Below are 22,646 nucleotides of genomic sequence, written 5' to 3'. Positions count from 1 at the left end.
CAGCGACGGACCGTGCTATGCATGGCTTAGAAAAACCTCAGCCAGGTGCTCTGCCTTATGCCAAGGCTGATGGAGAACAGCCCAATGTGCACAGTCAAGTCCTCTGTCTTTATTTTGGTAGCCCAATTACTTGTAGGGTACCCCACTATGCCACAGACTTACTCTAAGTACTAGGATCCTCTCTAACTTTTGTTTCACACTTTAGCTCTGTGCATGTCATCCTTTCTGCCTGCTCTGAACAAGGTGCCGCCCTCAGTGGCATTAACTGCCTCTGTAATGGCAGAAAAAAGTGGAGCTGGGAGAAATATTATTCAATTGAAATATATTTCAATTATCTTGAAATCAATTGTATTTAAATATCAAGAGGAACTTAAAAATCAACAACTAAATATGATGGCACATTGAAATACATAAAATTCCCCAGAATGTGTTCTGCTCTGAGATGAAGGAAAAACCTATCCCCCCAAAACTTACCTGACTGGCTAAGGATAAGAATTTTTTTTTTAAAGCTATGTAGGGTCCTGTGTGTAATTCAACTAGCTGACTTTATAGCACAAATATGTCCTAAAACAGCATTGCCTTACCTAGTCTGTTGTTATCTGATGCAGTTGAGTTATTATGTACATCACTGTTGACAGCCACCATTACTTGTTCTAATGACATTTGAAAAAAACACATGTGAGAGTTTTACTATTAGTCAGCAAATGTAAACTTCAGTAGTAATTTTTGTCTGGTTTTGTGGGCTTTTTTATCTTGTTTTGATAAGTTCTCACTGTTTGTGAAGACTGAAAGCTTACCCATATTCCACAGAAATCTAAACAATTCAGACCCAAATCTTTATTTGCTTTCAATGACTGGGACTTACACTATCAGCTTCAAGAGAAGTAAATTTCACTGTCAGTAGCAATGACTAATTCATTGCAACGCAATGCATCGCATTTTTTTGTTTGTTTCTACCCTGGAAGTAGGTAATCACACATACAGATGCTGAACTTGCTAACTTTGTACAATCCCACATTTCCAAAAGTGTGCGGCAAAATGCCTTTTCTTTGAAACAGTTATTAAGGTTTCATGTAAGGTGCCGAAAAACCCCAAAGAGATCTGCTAATTCACAGACAAAAATAGAGTATTAGTTGAAGAAAGCCTCATTTCAGAACAGTAAGCAATTGTCTGAAGGATGTTTAGAAGTTATAGGTTAGAAAAGAAGAAATATCATTGGGGATTTTAGTAGTCTACAATTAAGTCTACTGCATAGGTGCTACTTTCCTTTTGAATTTCCTAAGTCATTCAGACCCCTCCTGGAATTTTGTTTTCTCAAATATGGGAGATTGCATATGTTCTTGGCAACTTAAAACAAAGGACATGTACATGTATTTACATAAAAACACACATTTATACCACACTTTTAACACCAGAGCAAATCATTGCAAGGGAAAGGTTTTTTGACTTTTAGATTATTCCTTACCTCGTCTGCTGCAATCACAGTGAAATCATATTGCTGTGTTTTAAGACACCTCTGAATTTTAATTCGAGAAGTTGTCAACTAAAGGACTAATATTTAGTGTACAGCACATGGGCAAAACACAGGTACAAACCAGATCTGCTTACAACTCCTGCAAACTTCACATGATAAGTCATGATGGAGGGGCAGAGGTAAGGGGAAGGTGGTACAACTATTTTAAGGAAGGCAAGCTGATGTCTTCTTGCAAACCACCAGAGATGCTTACGGAGATGGTTTAGTGGTGCGCTTGGCAGTGTTAAGTTAATGATTGGACTTGATAATCTTAAAGTGATTCTATTATTCTATAGTCTTAGTTGCATTTGTGTGTATTTTAGTAACCCTGGTAGCCAACAATGACATCTAAAACAACCATTATGGGAGAAACTTCAGACCTATGACTGAGCAGTCTACAGGAGTCAAGAAGTCCACAAAGGCATGGGAGTCCTGCAATTCCTATTGAAGGCAGAAAAATTAATCACAATAAAAATATATTTTAAGGAAAAAACCTATTAACAGAAAGGAGTCAAAAAAAAGAAAGAAAAAAGGTGAAAGGAAGAGAAAGGTGAAAAAAGGTGTGCCTATTAGCTTTAATCACTAAAACAAAGAAAGAAACCAGGTGAAGTATATAGAAAAGGATATATGAATACAAAATAATTGTGGGGATTGGGGTGAAGTGGGACAATGGAGCAAGGAAACAGGACAAATATAAAGATGGAGAAACTGAACAGAAGTGCTTTAAAAAACAAAACTTCATTTGTATACTGGATGTCTGACTATTTGGAGACATTGAACTAACAAAGGCAAAATATTACGGGCAGTAGATATTTAGAAGATGATTTCTTGTGTTCTAACTGCCAGCCTCCTATCTGACTTCTCAAGAGTTCAAATGGAGTCAGGTAGGTTGAGGCAAAGCTTGATTTTGGCTTGAGTTGTTGCTGAGGTGCTAGATTCTGAGTTTAATATTAGTTTTAAAAGTACACTGCTGTTATATAAGCTGCCACTCAGACTTGCAGAGGAAAGTACATTAAAGAATAAAAATAAAAGAATGTCAAAATGAAAGTGGAAGACAGAAAAAAACTATTCATCGTCCCTGTACAAGGAATGACAGAACTTCATTCATCCTTTGAAGGAACATTATGTATCTGTCTCTCTGAAATGCAAATTTGTCCAAGACAGTAAAGAAAATAATAAGTAGTTTAAAATGTGATAACTTTACTCCAATAGCATTTCCTCATTCAAAAAGCTTTGAAATCAGCACTGAATTAATTACTTGTCTTTAAACAAACATCATAAAGAATCTGGAGTACACTATTTTGGGAACATCAAATTTAAGCCTAACTGCTTAATAGAAAGAGTAGTTTGAATTATATAATTAATAAGGATCCGGTTGAACTACCAGTGAGGACTTTTTTTTTAATCCTACTTTCTAGAAGTACCACAGTTGACCACCTCATGAGCTTTGCAGACCTGTATCTCAGATACTGCATGATCTGTACTCTTTTGAGAGTTTACTCTGATTGGAAGCTGTATAAAATGCCAACTAACTGTTCCCAGATTTTCAATTCATTAGAGTGGAAAGCATGAAAGGAAAACTGTAACAGGAACCACCCTACCTTTATACCTACTGTACTGATTTTGAAAGAAGAGCCTTTAAACATGATCCTTTTTAAATGTAAAGAAGCCAATTTTTTTCCATCTTCAACCAGCACACAACAAAAAAACCTGAGCAATCAACAGCATTGTAACATCATATGTGTCATAACATCTAATTCACATATTTGGGAAAATCACTGTTCTTGAGACAGTTACACATTCATGGACTCAATTTCTACCAATCTCAAAAATATCAATCACACTTCTCACTGGTTATGTTCCCTACAAGCCATCACCTAAGTCATTCAGGAAGGAAAATATTACATGATGGTCATTCTCCAAAACTTTCTTCACAAAGCAAGATGCTAAATTTTAGTTGCCTAAAATCCTTATTGCTCCAACACGATTTGGAATACTATATTTCAATGAGTTGTAATAAACTGGAGATCTGAAGTCAGTCTCTCTTGGTCATTAACAACCCGACCTATACTCTGTCAAAATAAATAAAAGTTTCCCATAATGATGACTTAACTGAATACAAAATTAAGTTTTATATACTCTTATCCCACTTGCCAATTATGTCTTTACATATGAGTTGCATAAATTTGGAGACCATGTGTCTAAACCAAATCATTCAAGGGAAAGTACAAGCAAAAGAAGTGCTGCACAACTGAAACTTTCTGTGACATTAAGTCTCATTCCATATTCTCTCTTCATCAAGTGCATAATGTTTATTCTAATATTGCATAAGGTTTGCATAAGGTTTATTCAGAATATTGTTTGTGGCATTGATCTAAACAAAGCATTTGAATCAAAAATCAATGTACATTTTACTTTTTCTAGAGTGGACTAAATTGAGCATACATGGCATGTATCTCTTCATTCTTTTTACATGAATTGTGATTCCTATGGAGAAAGTTCAAGCTGATGACTGGAAAGGAGGAAGGCAAAGGTAAGATGCAGGTGCATTACCGAAAAAAGTAGTCTTATAAAATTTGTCAGTTTCTCATTTCAAAAAGGTAAGACAATTAAACAATTTATTCCTAGTTTTATTTGCTTCTTGGATCTGAGCCATTGCTTCAAAAAGCAGTGCTGGCTAATGCTGTGGCAAAATCAGGACAAAATGTCACCTAATTTTTGTTGGAAAGCAAGAAGAAGCTCCTGGGTAGCTTCCGCAAAATTTTTGTTGCACAAGGAAGAATAACGTCTTGTCTTATAGAGCAAGCAGAAGATAAAATTCTCTGAAGAAATATGTACATTTTCTTAGGATTTTGCAGATTTTACATGCACTAGGCTCAATATTGCCTTTTGTTTCAGAGCACAAAAACGTAAATATTCACTGCAATTTTTTTATTTAATCTAAAAATAGTTTTTATCTCATGAAGCACTAAGACCATATTTGTAATTCATATAATTAAGAGCTCTAATGACAAGCATAAATATTACTTTTTTAACCTAAGGATAAAAGCATGTATGTAAGACAAATCAACTTATTGGAAGCCAGGAATTCACAGAAAACTCTGTATCTGAATTCAACATTAGTCTCTATTTTCTGATCCAATTTTCCTGTAACCAAATTTACTTAGTAAATAGGAAAAATAGGACCAGAAGAGAGTAAATAGTCTGACCTATGAAGTTACACAACAAGGTAAAGAGTTTTGACCCTCTTATATGCTCCCATTATTTTGAACAGGAAGGTAGCACACAATTGTATTAAACTCAGGACTATTTACAGCAACACAAAGCTAAAAAGTTTCTTCAAAATATACAGTATGTTATAAAGATTTCTCTTCCACTATAACTGTCTCTTCCTCTAATGTCTAAATTTATGCCCCGCAGATAAGGATACATAGCTTGTAATTTTATGGATGCTTCCACCTGTATTAGATTTCCAAATAAGTATAATAATATTGTAGTCATCAACGTCAGTATTGCAGCCAGTATTCAAACTATTTAATTGTTTATGAAATGAGAATGGAGGTAAAACAGAATTACACATACTTAGGTATAGAACCACATAAAGCTGTTCTCAGTATAAAAGAAGTTAGAAATAAGAAATTATAAAACAGGACATTTTTACTCAACATTTTAGAGACCAAAAATATTTTGTATTAACTGTCCTCTATACTGTTAACAAGGATCATTTAATGCCTTAATCTGTTTTTCTTTAGTTTGATCTGGACTTTTGATTTTATTTCTGATTTTATTTTATGATGCATTGGATATGATAGTCATTTTCCAAGGAGGCAGCAGAAAAGAAAACATTTGTGCTCTGCACTCTTGAAGGAAAAAATATTGCGTCTTTCTCAATGAGAGTCATTACCCTCATGACTTTCAGTGCAATATCCAACAGAAGTTTCCATTTACAGTACTGCTGCTCATGCTGTAGTTGTTTTGCTTCCTATTGATTAGTCAGTCAAGGACATTAAGAACTGAAGCTCGAACGACCATTGCTCAGAGACAGCCAATATATATATTTTACAGAGCTTCTAATTCAGGGACAGTTTAAGGAAAAAAGAGAGACTCTGAATAAGCAACTGATCAGAAACTGAAACAGAACCCAACATTAACAACAGCTCCCCACAGAATCACAGAATATGTGCATTAGTGGAAACCCAACTCACAGGAAGGAGTGTAGCAATTACTATTTGCATACACATTTTAAAAAATGGATATCTGCGGGTTATTTTACACAGCATTTGCATGAAACACTGTATTCCTCAGACATCAATCAATAAATCAAGGGATGCTTTCTCAAAGCATCTTGCAAGTACTTGAAAAGTCAAAGGTCTTAGGAAAAAAGGCCCTTTACCTTATGACATTCCAGAATTTGTGTTTAATGCACTCATTAGAATGCATGTAAAATACAGAGATGCTACTACACAGCTACAATTTTGACAAGAGTCAGTTTACAGCCACAAGGAAGTTCAGAGCACTTGAAGGACACAGCATAATTATGTCTTGCCCCTTTGAAAAAGAGAATCACTGTCAATTTTGAAACCATTCTGTCTCTACCCAAATATTGAAGACAACAATACCATCCAGTTATCTTGAGTAATTTCAAATATTCTGCATTTTCAATATATGACCTTTTAATAAGACCTGGCAAGAGAGTTTTTATATACAAATTAGGGAAACAACAGTGCTTGTTACAGTACTATAGGAGTTATGGAACTGTATCACCTATGTTCATTTATAATAGGATTATTTTGTTTACTGTTCCCTTACTACAATATTAACACCTTTTATCAATTACTGTCCTCACAGATGTTACTGAGCAATTCTCCATCTTCCTTGCTATGACATTTTACCTTGTGTCTGTGAAATCTGAACAATTCTTAAAAGGTTCACCTCACAATCACTCGGCGCCTCCAGTAAAACTACTATAGGGTTTCTTTACTTCATTAATTTCAACTGCTTTCCTTTACAGTCACTACTAATCAAGGACCTCCACATGGCAATTAACAATTTTCCTTTAAAAATCTCATAATTCTTGATTGTGGTCAATGATCAAGATAATGGACTGAGAGCAAACAACCAAGAGCCAAATTCCAGATAGTCCCATTAATATTATGCTACATGAAGATAAACTACATGATTTCTGTGCATGTCTTCTTCATCCATCTTCTGCAGACTTCTAAGTCTGGGCCAGAGATCACTGCCCCATTTTGATACAACCTTGGCTTAAATATTTCACCCCACAAATTCTCTCTGGACTGAAAACTTAAGATGTAGGTACCATAGGTGATCAGGCCCACACAGCATGTGTTTATGACATGTTGGTTCTGATTGACAAACCTGGTCTACATCTATGACAAGGCAACACATTTAGTGAATGAGGGAAAGACTATGGATGTTGTCTGCCTGTACTTTAGTCAAGCCTTTAAAAGCCTTCCCCACAGTGCTTTCCTGGAGAAACTGGCTGCCTATGGCTTGGATGAGTGCATGGTTCTCAGGGTTAAAAACCATCTGGATACATGGACCCACAGAGTCTTGGTGAACAGAGTTACTTTCAATTGGTGGCCAGTCACCCACGGCCTTCATCAAGGAAAAAGACAAAAGAGTGAAAGAACGTCTCTAGTTATCTCTTACCTCAAATCCAATGTCACAGAATAGGAAAGAGACAACCTTCGAGTTGCTGTCCACTGAACCTTAGCTAAAATAGTCCTCTGCAGTAACACATGGCCTTTGAGGGTGATGAAGGATGAGGCACAGGATGTTTCCTCCTGAATCTCGAGGCCTACTTTTACATTCCTGAAAAGTCATCTTGAAGTTTTGCATACAATAGTAGGCAGTTTGAAGAATGTGCATTCAGGTCCTGCACCTATTACAAGGCTCCATAAACTTTTTTTTCCTCCATGGATATTACAGTATATTGGAATCCCTTCCCAGTGCAGAAGATGGAGAATATTTGTAAGGAGAAATACTGCACAAAACAGTACTAAGTGAAGGAATTTGAATCTTCCAAATCCCATCTACTTGGAACCATAGTGAAAACCACGTGCACTTACTCCAGTCTAACCTTGGTTTGCTTTACTCTGTTCTCAGTTTTACATGGACACAAAATGGTTCCCCATTCAAAGAAGCACTCTTCAAAGGATACACCAAGAAAAGGAGAAGAAAAGTGGTCTTAGGATAAGGGAAGATTCCACTCTTCGTATTTATGAATTCTACCTCTTACAGCACCCTTTTGATGCAACAAATCACGTACATTTAATGTGCTAATTCTGCCTATATTACTGCCAAAAAGCCCCACCTGTAGACCCAGGCACTTTACAGTAAAAGTAAACAATTTTACTATGTGATACTATGTAATTATAAATTTAGTTATCATCAAATAAATGAGACATAAATCTGTAAGAGATACCATGTGTTATTGCCATAGCTGCCAGAGCAGGCTATTAGCAAATCAGTGAATAAGACTGTTATCTTACTGCAGGAAATTGCAAGTGAAGTGCATGGATTTACATCTACATCTGGCACACAGGATGCCATATATGTTATATAACTTCGAATTTCTGTCTGAATACTCTTTGTCTGCCAAAGAGTGCCAGCTACCACTGATACACTAGGAACAGAAATTTCCAAGGTGTTTAAACAGAAATAGAAATATCCTTTCCCTTTCTCCCTAACTGAAACCCTAACTCCTGTCCTGTTACCAGGTCAAGTAAAACCACTCTCCAGCATATTACTGTCATATAACTTTGTAGAGACAGAACCAGGAAAGGAGTATTTCTATTGCTCAATTATCTCTGTAGCATTGCTGAGGTGAGCCTTCTGAATTTCCATCTTTCTACACAAAGAATAATCTTGTACATGTATTAAGGTTAACAAAATGCTTGATATGCATTTGAAATAATATTTCAAAACAAAGAAGAGACATTGATACTTTTCTTGGTGACAATTCCCCTAAAGGTGCCTTTTAAGAAAAGCAGAGTCCTCAGTCTTCACAGTCAAATTGACTTTTCAATCAATAAGTAGGCATAAGAATACACCTGACTCTTCTTTGGTCAGGCAATCAGAAGGCCTGCTTTTGGGCTCCAGAAACTAAATGGGTTCCAGCCTGCAACAACTGCAGGTCAGGAGTACAGGAACCTGGCAATGCTTTGGCCATGATGCTGCCAGTGTTGGCCAAGGTGATTTTCTTCACTTCTGCTACAGCCACTGCACAAAGAACCAGCAACAGTGCTAACACTTGCTTTCTTTCTTACATAAGACAGGGCTCCCATCTCATCCCCAAGTCCCCAGCCTCGTCCCAAAAGATAAAGGCCACTGTAAACTATAGCTTGAGTGACCACTTCATACCTGCCTAATCATGTGAATTCAGACACAAAAGACGACATGGAACAGACATATAAGAAGATCCAAACAGTAGTTAACAAGCCAGAATCTCTCTGGTGTAAATGGTATGTGCAAGACTACTTGCTTCCAGGCCCATGTGCTAAGGTAAAGACTTCAAATACAAAAAGGTTCAGGGCACATATTTACAAGTAAATAAAAATATGCAGGGCTGTATCTTCTTTTCTTTTATCCACAGTTATTTAATCTATATTAAAGTAAGTTACTATTTTGACCCAAGACAAACAACAGTCTCCTATAAAATGTTCCAGTACACTTCAAAGGAGAGCATGTGTCAAAATATTTTTTCAAGTACTTATAGGGCCATCCTACTTGAGGAATGAGGGAGCAGCGAGTTTTAAACCTGTGGACACAATCTATGCCTTTCCCTATGGGTCAGAGACCATGCCCTCGCCCCATTGGCTTTGATGGCATACTGGTAACCTCAAAGACTGCTCTGCATTGCCCCAAAACAAAGTCAAATTATACAGTATGTGCAAACCACACACTATGACTATTGTCCAGAGAGACCACTTAAAAGATAATACAGAACTAAGTTATTTCTGATTACATGAAGTTAATTGGAAGAGGTGAGTCAGTTATGTGAGATGCATGTTATTATTGCAACTAAATTTATAATTTTCAAAATGATTGTACCAATATTTGTTAGTGTAGGGCCCAGAAGTCTGGCATTTGGCCAACAGTAATTATTTAGGCGTGTTGCCATGAATTACTATTGATGGAACACAAAGCAATTTTTGACATTCTGTCAGAAAAATGCATTAAAGGTACTTGAGAGCTTTTGTGATTTTACTCTTGCCTGGACTGGAAAATAAGATGTTGATTGAATAAACGTTAAAAAACTTTAAAAAAACCCCACCCAAACCACACACAAGCCTAAGTAGAAGCCCAAGATTTGCAGCATCTCCCTGGATACACAGCTAGGTTTGCTTACACCAATAGATTTGTAACAGTTGCTCCACAATGTATTTGTAATGAGCAAACCAGGACAGCAACTTATGTTTTCACATGGTTATTTAGACCATTCCAATTTTTCAAATATTTCAATAGGAAAAAAAATACCTTTCAAGTTCTGTTCAAATCCCTGACATTAATTTCCCAGATTCATAAGGGAACATAATATACACCATTAATTATTCACAATTTTGACTGCATGTGTATTTTTTCAACCAGAAATGTATGTATCCATGTATACACAAATATACATAACAGAATACATACATCCTGAAAAAATAACTGAAACATATGTAGTATTTTATAGTGGCATCTGTTCTAAGAATAAATAATTAATCAGGTATATTTAATAACAATCTTTACATGTTAGTCTGAATACCTTTATAATCTCACCTTCATTGTCGCAGTCTTGCAATGAAAGCCATATCTGATCTACCAGACCAACTCCTTTTACTTCACCATGAACTGGAATGGAATGCATTACCATTAATGCAATTAATGTAAAGGGTTTGGACTGCAATTGCCAATGCCACTCATTTTAAAATTTATATTTCTTCATCAATTGCTTTATTTTTCTTTCTACACTGCAGAAGAGAAAACATCCATTGTGATATTTTTAGATTGTTCTTATTTCGCATTTTTCACTCATAACCATCTATAACATAAGACTGTCATTACTGGTATTTTTTGGACTGGATTCTACCAGACACAAATTGCACACGTGTTTTAGAGCTATAGAAGCACACATCACTTAAAAATATTAAAAATTGCAAGATCATGCTTTATGATAAGCAGCAAGAAGATATTCTTCAGTCACTTGCCAAATTCTTCTTGGTGTCTATTCTTGGCCTACAAAGACAAACTTGTGGTACTAATAGTTGGCACAAAAGTCAGACTCAAGGCTTGGTCATACTGCATGAAGAATTTTTTTTTTACTTGGTTCTTATGATTTTGTCTAGGACTTTTGCTTTTGATGGGTATCACCGGGAGGCAAACCCCTTAATAATTAACATTGAAACAGCTTGTTCAGCACATGGCTCTACTCCTCACGCCCGGTACTAAAAGTAACCTGTAACCAACTTGTGCTGCCTAAAGCTTCTGCAAGTGCCCCTCTGTTGTGCCAGAGGCCCTGGTGTTCCCTTGCTGAAGGCAGGAGGTACCCATGCAGCTAAACAACAGGTACCCACATCTCCCTGTGTTCTGCTTCAAGGTACCTCAGCATGTGGCTGAGATCACATAAATGTGGACCGAAGAATTGTAAATTCAGTGCTGGGTATTCTTTGCAACATGAAAAAAGATTAACTTCACATGCAAAGGCAGCAGATCTGTAGCCAGCAGACCTGGACATAGGTTACTAATTCAATGTAGGGACAAACATCTAAAAATAAAAAATATATAAAAGCAAATCCCAGCCAAATGGCAATGCTCAATTTAAATAATCTATTTAAATTATACCACTTGAAAATTTGTGTAACTGCACATTTATATATATATGTACACACAAACTCCCTCCAATATATTTCATATGAGTCACTGAAGAGCTTTTTCCTTGGAAATTACATTAACATTAAAAAAAACAGCAATAGAAATAGATTTTCTATTACTAGCATTTTATGAACACCATAAAATCAATAGAATATATAAAGAATTTTTTTAGACCATATTAAATATTATGTCAGTAGAATGAGCAAAGTGAACTGTGGATATTCTTTGACTGATTCAGGATTATGACCAACAACAAATCCAGATCTATCATGTTCAACAAGCACGACTAATTTCATAATATTCTATAATAAAGCTAAGCTTCAGAAGTTTGCTCCTAGAATTATTATGATAACTCTGAACTCTGTCATGACTTTTGAGCTTTATCTTGTCCAGATTTTCCTAAAAGGCAGGAGAAAGCAGAGATGATGGCCTGAATGTTGTTTATTATTTTTCAGCCAACACAAAAATTATACCAGACCAAATGTTTTAGCTCCTGCAAATATATTCAGCTCATCAAGTCAAGTTAACAGATCTTAAATATCACTTTAAAGTCAGAGAATTTAATTTTCAAAAACCAGACACTATAAAGCAGTATGATGTCTTTGTCAGAACTGAAGCATTTAAGGAATGACACAAAGCCTTGCTTGCCTTTTGACAAAGCATCAAAACTCTATTTTGGCAGCTTATTCAGAAAGAAAATGCTTGGCTGAAAGAGTACTCTAACAGGATTCTAAACAAAAGATATTAAAATATTTTTCTGTATTTCTGACTGTTTATGATATTTCTCAAAACAGGAAAGATATTTTACAGGAACAAATATTTCCACTGCCATTAAAGGAGCATTGTTTCCTTTGCTGCAATTAAAATACTGGATCTGGTACTTCCCCTAGGATTTACAATATAACTTCAGGAAGTAAGGGTAGTTAATGAGCATGCAACACGTTTACTTAGCCTACATTGAACTTAATTCTAAATAAAGGAAAAGAAATTTATCAAAAATCTAGAAAAAAATGGCAGATAAAAAACCATATTAATATTTTTTTAAAATACATATTTCACTTGCAGCTCTGGAAAACAAACTACCAAAACACATTAAGAAGCATCATTGCCCATGCAATGGAAACAACCTTTCCTTTGCAAAGATAGAAAATTTTCTCAAACTCAACTGTATTTTACAAATCTTGCAAAATTAAATAATTGATATATAACTCTGCTTAACAGCTTTCCTGTCCATAATGAAACCACAGTATTACTGGAGATAGGACAGCAGTGGAAAAGCCCCTTTCATGCCTGACATGATGCTGTTTACAAAAGCAGCACCCTTGCAGTTGGATCAGAGCAAAGCCCTCTCCAGTAATAATGCGATTGTCTGTCCGAGTCAAACTACGCTAAGTTATTGATGACAATCTCTAATAAAATAGTAATTAAATCTTTCAAAACACTCCTATGACTGGACAAGGGTTGTGAGAAGGACAGACATCAAGCAGCAGTTCTGACCTTGAAAGGAAACTATTGATTGGATTTTGCCTTGTGAAAGGAAGGAGGGAAAACTGAAACCAACCATTCTGAATCATTAATGAGCTCCCACAGCATGGTCCTTACTCCAGCTTTTTACATATCCATGTGCATTTTTCTTTTGGCTTTTCAAAACTAGCTCATATGCAACCTATACATGAAAAGAAACTATAAATTCATTTGAGACAACATGAAGACCACCTCTAGATAAGCACTCAAAGTTTGTGTGTGTCAGACTGTGTAACACTTAACAACATAAATGTTACATATACTTTTAAATACACACACATATATGTGTGTGTGTGTGTGTGTGTGTGTGTGTGTGTGTGTGTGTTGAATCATGTTATATTAATTATGGTAAATGAGTAAAAGATGCTATTAATTGCCTGTGCTACTACTATGTTTTTGTTTGTACCACTGAGACAGAATGTGGCTTTCCAGTCTTTTGATAATTCTTTGGAAATTAAAAGTTCCTTAAAGAACTTTGAGCATATCTTCTATGAGGAATTTGGCCCTAAAAAAGGACATGTTTAGGTCATTGATTTTAAAGAAAAGCTCTTTATAGAATGAAACAAAATAAAATTACATGGAAAGCTATAATTTGTGTGGCAGGAAAAAATTCAAATAACTGCTGTTTTATATTGATTAGCACTAAAGTGATAGACAGAAGTAAATGGGGAGCAAAAAGCCTACCATTAGATTAAACATAGGAAGGTGTGTGATTATTTTCTCCTTATTTATCTTCAAATTGACTCATCCTCCTTCTTACCAGGTTTTCCCTCCTCAACATATTCCTTAGTTTTTCTTCTATGGCCTCTTTTCCTACAAATGTCTGTCTTCAACAGCTTTTCTTCAGTAGGTCCAGCCACAGCGCTATTTACTGTAACACAAAGCACCTTCCTTTGCTCTTGGCTCATCTAGCAGTCCTAAAGAAAATCATCCCCTATTAATGCACTTCTAAACAGAAGTCATAACTTAATTTATAAAACTACTTTTCTACCTTTATTAAACAAATCAACAACATTAAAAATGGGAAACAATTAAGCCAAGATTTCTTTTTAAATGCAATCAAATCAAGTGAACTTGAAGAAAAACATCCAATAGCCAAAAGATCATTGACTTTAGGAATTTCCTCTTAAAGAGACACAACACAACAAAAACCAGCAAGGTGGAAATATGAAATAATTGTTTTGTTTACCATCCACTACAAGAAGGAAGAAATATGGTGACTCCTGTCCTCACTGTCACACAGCAGTGCATTAGCAGAAGTATACAGGCTGTGACAGCACAAAGGAGTGCACAGTGTTGTCCAAGAGAGTGAATTCACGCGTGAGAGAAATTGGTTACTTTCAAAACATCCATGTGATTAATTTCCCTTTAATTGCCTTTAATTACCAATACTTTCACTGTCTAGAGATTAGATATGCCATCTTTATCAAGGATAATATGGTAACATTGACAAAGGTAGGAATTGCTACTACTGGAATTAAATTCAGTTGCCTTCTACACTAATAGGATATAAAAAGTCACCACAGTAACACTGCAGCTTCTTTACTTAATAATTACAGAAATAATGTCATGAGATAATATGCCAGCCATTATCTTACACCAAGTATATAGAGAATTAAAAATTCTGTACTGGAATAATTGCATTCAGAAGGAGATTATCCCTTGAGCCCTGAACTCTGAAATACAACACTTCTGCTCACACCATGGAAATACACATTTTTGTATGCTAGCAAAAGAAAAGTCCAAAAAAGATTAAAAGAGCAAAGGTAAGAAACAGTGAGTTATACAATGACACAGACACTCATTAAGTAAGGGGGAAACAGATGGGTACAACACGCGAAGGACAATGCACAAGCCTACTCTATAGCAAAGCCAGAAATAAATGCGCCTTCAGTCCTAGCACAAAACCCCTCTAAGACGACAACACAGTGAGTTCAGCAAGAGCTTTAAAACAGGAATTACACGGTGCTACACAGACAGAGAAGATTCATTCATGTTTCTATCAGCTTACATTTGCGCTCTAGCTCTGTTCCTTAAGATTCAAGCAATGAATGATGTGTTACAATGCTATGAACTGGCAATATCTAAATGCCATATCCAAGGGTCTATAACATCTATTAATTAATTCTTTCTGATAAAACCAGAAAAGAATATTCCTAATTAAAAGACCATTATTAAATGGTCTCGTTCCCATTACATTTCAAATTAAAAACCTTCCCATTTTGGTTACATGGTTGTGTTCAGCCCCATGGCTGTTTTTATACAAAATCAAGGAAGAATAAAAGGCAGTAGAACATATCTCCTTAAAAAAAGTTTGCAATCTTGGCTATAACTCCTACAGCCACCTAACTACAGGTCAGAGAGGACCTGTAATGGTTTGCAAATAATGATCTCCATACAATCCTATGTATAAAGTCTTTTGCAGACCAAGGGCAAAATTTTCCCCTTCTATGTATGTTACAAATCTGCTGTCTGTGGAATCTAACACAGTGCTGATTCTGCACTGACAGGTGGCTCCTATTTCCATCAGTGGTGTTTGTGGTGCTGAAAAAGCAATAAGACAGGCTAGGGCAAGGAGATTTGTCTCACTGCTGGTTGAACCCTACAGCACCCAACACCATGCCAGAACAAACCATCCTTCTAATTTTACACAGCTGATCCAGAGCTCTAATCAGCTGCTTCTGCATGAACAAGGATTTGCACATGGTGGGTGGGAGAAGCCTCATTTTTTTGCATTCATTATTTTAATTGTACATATTGTACACACTGAAGTTCACTGTATTCATTGAAATAGAGAAAATTCTGGCTGCTGATTGCATTTGTTACTGTACTCTTGGATAGATATGTTCACATCCAATCTTGTGGGTGAATGCCACTGTACAGAGCTTTGCTATCTCAGCTTCCTACCTTTTTGATCCCATAGTGGCTGTAGCAAAAGAAGCACATTTCTTGACCTTGCATTTTTAGTGACATTGATCTGGCCTTGGTTCAAGGTTTAATATTTTAATTTTTCGTTCCTTTTTTTTTTTTTTTTTTTGGTTTTCTTAAAAAGGTGTGTTGGAATTCAAGACTATGCAAATTCACTGAGGGGCACCATGAAAAACAGGTGACTGCAGGACACTATTAATAACAAAGCAGCAGGACATCACTTACAACAGAAACACAGATGTCTTCCTCTAGTCCCATGATATTATTTTGAAACACAGACAGCTTCTGATATCAAATTCCACACTAGCAAACCAGCCTCACGACCATACAGTTCCACTGACTGCAAGAGCTCCATTTCAGTATGGCAGCCTTTAGAGAAAAGAAAAGCTAGCTTCCCAAGCTTTCACTCTGCTGTTACTGAGCTCAGAACAGCTCCTGGGCCCAGTCATGGTGACTGGACAAAGTCTGGCAGTGTTTGCAAAATACTTGTAAATACGCATTTCCAGTACCATCCGCACTTAGAAAATGCTCTTACTTTGTTGTTCTGCAATACATTATCAGGCCTCTCACGTCATCAGAGATGATACCCTCCACAACTCTCAATCCTCTCCCCTTAGGGTTTTCTTTTGCTTTCACTCCTTTCTTCATACACTTTCTCACAGATTTTTTTCCTTCTTCATTTCTCTTCGCAATATCAGGAACCATTTCAAAGCCTGTTTGGGACTTTCCCCAGATAGACAAGAAATCACACTATGCCTGTTTTTGTAGTGCTTCCAACAGAACTGAAGAGAATCCCACCTTCCTCATCACAACCAAGTATGGCATCTTCAATCCCAGCAACTCCTACACAGCTCTGGGCTCCCATCTTAGTCTCTTCATACTCTTCTCTTTGTATTCACAATATAATCAATCCTTCCAGTACAAAATTGGAAAAGGGTGTGATTTTTGCCTTCTTTGGCTTGTTTTTTCTTAGTTACACAGCACCCTTTTCCTCTTTCCTCATCACAACTTCAGAAATTCCCTACCTGCACACCTTTTCTAGTCTTCTCACTTGAACCTTAAGTCCTCCTCTTCTGTATTTCCTTGTCTCTGTTTTCACTTCTCCCTCACTCCCTCACTTCTCAGGTCATGTACAATATCAGGCTTGGGCTTTTTTGGTTTTTATTCTGGAAAAAAGTAATCCCATCTGTCTCTGAAGATTTTAACTGTGTTTTTCATTGTGCTCAATGACTGATTTGCAGGAGGTTCACCTGCTCTTATTCTTGGACTTTTGTTCTTCTGACTAGAGTCACCTTTGTGTATAACAAAACCCTTACTCAGCCCATGACAGTTGACCTATGACTTTTACTCTTGACCCATGACAGTTACTTCCTGCTACTTCAAGATATCATTCAGCTTCTGTGCTTAGAGTTTTGCATGATTTACAGTTCAGAACTATTTGTTCAACCAAAACTGCCACACACTACACTTGCTTACAATATAATTATTGAATTCCTTACAGTCTGCCTCAGAAAGGAGAAAATGTAATTTTCTTCATGAAGTAGCAGTCAAGATAGCACTAGTATGTGGAATCTCCAACCACATGTCCTGCCATGTAAGACAGATGAAGCTCTATACAAAGAACTAGAAAATATTATACTGCAGAAAAGGAAAACTGAATCTGTTTGTTCTGCTTGCAATAATCACGCAAAATCAAGTGAGGTTCATTTTCCATATTTTCCCATCCTAGATCTATCATCTTTTAGACCTTTTCTACATTGTTAGCAACACCTTTTAGTGAAATTAAACAAGATAAATGTGTCAGAACAGCAATCATATTGCTGCACAAAAAATGTGCATCATAAGCAGTGAAGTCACGTAATATTTTAAAAAGTGATATATTTGGTTTTTAAGACTAAACTATGACGATACTGGACAAATTAAAACCATGAAGTTCTGCTAAATGAAGCAGCAAATTATTTTGAGTTACATTTAGGAAGATATTTATCTACCTGTAGCTGACTATACACCAAAACAAGAATGCACTAGCACATGTAACCAGTCTGTGTAAAAAGGATTTATCAGTTCAGTCTACAACCTGTGTTGTGTCTACTACTAGGCTCATGCAGTTTTCTTACTGGCACCAGCAAAACACCTTTTGCTGCACCTTTTGTGCTTTACACACACACACCAGCCAGTGGAGTCAGCTGCATCTGAAGTGCAGCTAAGGGCACCCTCTGATATTTCAGTTCTGTAAACTCCCTCTTCCGTAAGATTTTTGTAGCTAAGACAGAGAAGAATTGCTTGTCCAGAGCAGGCTCAGAAGAGACCTTATTACCCGGGGTTCTTCACTGTTACCTTTTTTTAAGTCCTGCCATGTTTGGAATCAGCAATACCACAAACCACTCATATTTCATACCCTATTTAAAAAAGCTACTTACGAATCACTCTAAGATGTCCATTCATGTAGAATCCAGTTACTGTGCCAAGGTTAACTGAGGAGCTAAAGGCCAAGATGAAGTTCCACCTGTTCTCTGGGAAGATTTAGTTTCTGATGTTACTTTCTCAGATTTACATGGAAGCTGACATAGTCAACCACAGGACTTCTGCCTGCAGCTCTTCTCTTCCCAAAGAAATGCTGACCCCCATCAACCTAAATGTGCCTGATTCCCATCTACATTCACTTACTGGCAGAGCAGTTAATGGTGCCATAACGTAAAAGACCATTCTGGCTCATTGACCTTTTTTTGTAATTTATGAAGGATGTCTCAACTGCATCAACACATTTGGATACCAATGGTGCATTCTATGCAGCCTAGTTCCTCAAACCCTTCAAAAATACCCCCACTTAGCACATCTACTGCTTCAGTTTAAAACATCAAGATATCTCTTTGAGTACGTAACAGACACTGAGTTCTGAAGCTGCCACTGTAGCTCCTCACATTGAAGCAAACAAATTTGTGGCCAAGTTGTTAAACTGCAAGATTACATCTCAGTTAAAGCATTTCCATAATATTGCTCACAATTCTGATTGCATTTTCAGGAATGGAACGGAGCAGAAAGGTTATCAGTAGTCACACACAATGGAATGCAGTTGGAAAAAGACAGGGTACCTAACTAGCCAACTCTGAAGTACCTAATTAAATTTAAGTAATCTTGAAACCTAGGAGAGCTGAAAGAGGCACTAGAAAACCCTCAGAAGATCTATGCCTTGTTCTTAAGAAGCAAGTAATAAATGACAGGAATTAATTTGGTGTGCATAGAGTATGGGAGCTCAATGGCAAGGATCACTGCCCCAAGGCCAGCTGATGCACATAACAGTGCACATGAACATTCTTTTACTACCAGTGAGACCTACTTCTCGTGGTCAGTGAGAACAGTGCTTAGTTTTATACTTCATCTAGTCATAGCACCTGCTTGTAGAAGCATAGGCTTTACTTAGTAAAAACATTGGCCTGACTGCTGGGAGCAAATTAAAGTTTGTGAAAATGACCTCATGGCCTCAAAACCTAATCACTTAAATGCTAGGTGATTAATACTGAATGCCTACTGTAGCATGAACACTTTTCAGAGAACATGGATGGGCAACAGCCAATTGCATAAAGACTGCAAACACATAGAATCCCTCTTCCTTTAGCACGAGGAGGGTACACACTGTCAGCTCTGAGCTACCACAGACAACACTGGCAGACTGGCAGAAAAAGACAGTCTCATTCTTCTTCCAGCATTATCAACTTCTCACTATTTGAATTTGAAACACTTGGGCCTGAGCCGTACAACTGGACAGACTTATGTCCAAGACTCAGGTATGGCCTGCTTTGCCAAGGAGTGAAAGCAAGAATATTTCCTCTGAATCCTCTGCCTCTGATAGATTATCGGCTGAACTGCACTGTAAGTCAACCATAAGACATTCCAAACTATTCTACTGCTTTTCTAAAATAAAGGCATGTGTACTTATTTTATATTTTTCTTTACCAAATCAACATGGTGCTTAATAAACAGAAAGGAAAGCTTCCCTCCCTCGTCAGCCTTCCTCTGTGCAGTACAGAACACAAGAACAAGCCATGTTGGTCCAATCAAATGAAACATTGTCCTGGGTTGTAAAATATGTGTGTATGCTATGTGCCATCTGTCAGAAGTAGAGCAGTTGTCTTCTGTTAATTGGGAAGTTTACTTTATCTCTTCCACAACCAATCCTCCCTCTCGGGAGATATCTTCTGTTAATGGGCCATTGAGTCTCACTGCATGACTGATAAAATTGCATCATCCCATTGTGAGATGCTCTGCCCAGGGGGAGGAACCAAGCATTCTTCCTGGATATAATCTGAGACTTTGAACTACAGACAATCTTTCCCCACTGGATTCCCAGAGGAGCATCTGTCTTCTCCACTGGATTGCCAGAGGAAGAGCAGGCCCATCTACACCACCCGCAGACCTTCAGAGGAAAACTCCACCCTTCTACAGGATCACTGCTTCAACAGAACTACATCTGTCGCTCCAGGAGGACTGCAGCCACCATTTAATCAGGACAGCTACCAATACCCTGACCAGCAGGGTGTCACGTTGTATTCTGACTCTGTCAGTTGTTTCTTTTCTGGTGTTTTTTGTTCTATTGCATTTGTATTTTTAAAAATTCTCCTAGTAAATAATTGTTATTCCTATTCCCATATATTTGCCTGAGAGCCCCTTAATTTCAAAATTATAATAATTCAGAGGGAGGGGGTTTACATTTTTACATTTCAAGGAAGGCTCCTGCCTTCCTTAACAGATAACTGTCTTTTCAAACCAAGACAAACATCTATTGCCCTGCCTCTGACATGAGCCAAAAGCATCTGCCTGAGGGATTGTGTTAGCACAGAACAAGCACATACCAGAACACCTTTGCCACACCACATCACAAAGACTGCATGTGCCAGAGGTGATGCCTTTGTGCTTAATAGCTGTATTGCTGAAACTCACATCTGTTGGGCAGGAACAGGCCCTGTGCCATCCACCTGACTCTCAACCTGCACTCTCAAGGCACCTGGGCTTTACTAAGCCACTGGCAGGTTGCATGATTTCTTGTGATGGCAGTAAAATAGTCTACATTAATGTTTGCTTGCAGCATGCTGGGAGAGACCACTGCAAAAGCAGATGCAATGCACAGGCTCCAGGCACCATGAAAAGCTGCTACAACACCTGCCTAGCTGGCAAGCCAGCATTCAAAAGCACAGAAAGAGGAATTTAGCAGGGGAGGTTCTCTACTATTCTCCAAAATGACTGACAGCTGTGAGAGCTTAGAGGTCTCCAAGATGGCCATGGGCAGAAATATTTTGCTTGTGGTAGTCACAAAGACACAATTTGACCTTCTAATTTGAAGGTTTTAACTTGACTTTCAAACTACTAGCGAGACATTCAACAAACGCACAACTGCATCACAGCCAGCTGAAGACAGAAAACATGGACAGCTCGTAGTGCATATGCCCAAATGCCACAGGAGAAAAAGAGATAACAGTGCAGCTTCAGAAACTGTGTGACAGAACACTGCAAGGGCCCTCTCCAATAAAAGCAAGGGATGTCAACAGGTTCTGGTTCAGACTATTGTGCAAAAAGGAATGTTATTACAAGTTACATTTCTGTTGCTGCCTGTTGCTACAAGTCACAGATATAACTTTCTAAAAGGGCACAAACCTGTCTTGGAAGACCTTTGGTACCAAAAATTTCAGCTGCGGCCACCAGCTCCTATGCCTGAGACCTCCTGTGTGAAATAAAGGGTTCTGGTAACTCAATTTACTGCTTTTAAAGGAATGTTTTTCTCACAGTTTGAATTACTCACATCTACTGACCAGAACAAAAGTTAAAATTTCTTCTACTTTAAAGGCCATACATGGCATGTCTCCATGTTGGGGCTGGCCCCATCAAATGTGGAGGTAAATTTGTGATCACACTACTCACATGGGTTACAAATTGACTCCTTCCAGCTGCACATGCTTCCACATATGCTTGGCAGAAGAGTTGTGGCAATACAGAAATTGTGCCACAACTGTAGGCTGTCCCCTTCTTATTTATGAAAATGATGCCTTTAAAATCCAAAATAGCTATGAGGGAAAAGGCCTGAGTTCTCAGACATGCCAGCTCTGTAGTACCACACCATCAATATTCAGAGGAGGCAAGAAGCAAAGGGACTAATGGAGGAAGACCACAGTCATGACTGGCTGGCCAAAGTGCCAAGAAGTGAAGCTTCATGACAAAGAGAATCATAGAACAGTTTGGGCCAGAATGGGTGTTAAATATGGTTTCAACCTGTTTGCCATGGGCAGCCTTCCACTGTCCCACACTGCTCAAAGCCCCACCCAACCTGGTCTTAAACACTTCCAGGGATGAAGCATGCACAACTTCTCTGGGCAACATGTTCCAGTGCCTCACCACCCTCAAAGTAAAAAAATTCTTCCCAATATCTAAACTAAACCTACAATCTTTCAGTTAGTTCACATATTTTGTCATCTGTCAGGGAAAGGTGAAGGACCTTTTATAAATAGTTCTTTTACTTTTATGTTTACATAACTCCACCTTGTGCTCCAGGGTATTTGGCCATGCCAGACAGTTGAAGGAACAGTGCATTAGCCTTTGACACCATAAATAAAACTGATGTAGGCTAATTAATAGTTACTAGATAGTTTGCCCATTTTACTTCAATGAAGAGAATCCTGTTACATTGCTCCCTCTCTGACCTCTTTTTTAAGAAGCTTCAAAAAAATCAAACAGAACAAATTAGAAAGATTATCAATCCTGCCCTATATATTTTTTATTTATTTCAAAGACAGATCTCATTTTCCTAAATCCA

At 37.4% G+C, this 22,646-nt stretch overlaps 1 protein-coding gene across 10 annotated transcripts in view; it reads right to left on the bottom strand.

Annotated features, from left to right (window-relative positions):
• The window catches only part of NTRK2 (neurotrophic receptor tyrosine kinase 2), a 197,375-nt gene that overhangs the window by 108,958 nt on the left and 65,771 nt on the right, over nt 1-22,646 (bottom strand). For 3 of the 10 annotated variants that reach the window (XM_064404318.1, XM_064404314.1, XM_064404313.1), the window contains 2 exons: nt 13,677-13,787; nt 10,301-10,372 (listed from right to left, as the gene is read on the bottom strand). The exons of 3 other annotated variants lie outside the window; for them this stretch is intronic. In XM_064404318.1, coding sequence (XP_064260388.1) covers nt 10,301-10,372; nt 13,677-13,787 — 183 coding nt within the window. Of the gene's footprint in view, nt 1-584; nt 654-10,300; nt 10,373-13,676; nt 13,788-22,646 lie in introns of all 10 variants that reach the window. 4 more of the 10 variants (XM_064404319.1, XM_064404320.1, XM_064404315.1 and 1 more) reach the window with 4 other exon arrangements.

Source organism: Passer domesticus, chromosome Z (genome assembly GCF_036417665.1).
Source record: "Passer domesticus isolate bPasDom1 chromosome Z, bPasDom1.hap1, whole genome shotgun sequence".
NCBI classification, from domain to species: Eukaryota; Metazoa; Chordata; class Aves; order Passeriformes; family Passeridae; genus Passer; species Passer domesticus.
The sequence above is the reverse complement of the archived record's forward strand: the minus strand, read 5'-3'. Positions and strand labels throughout refer to the sequence as shown.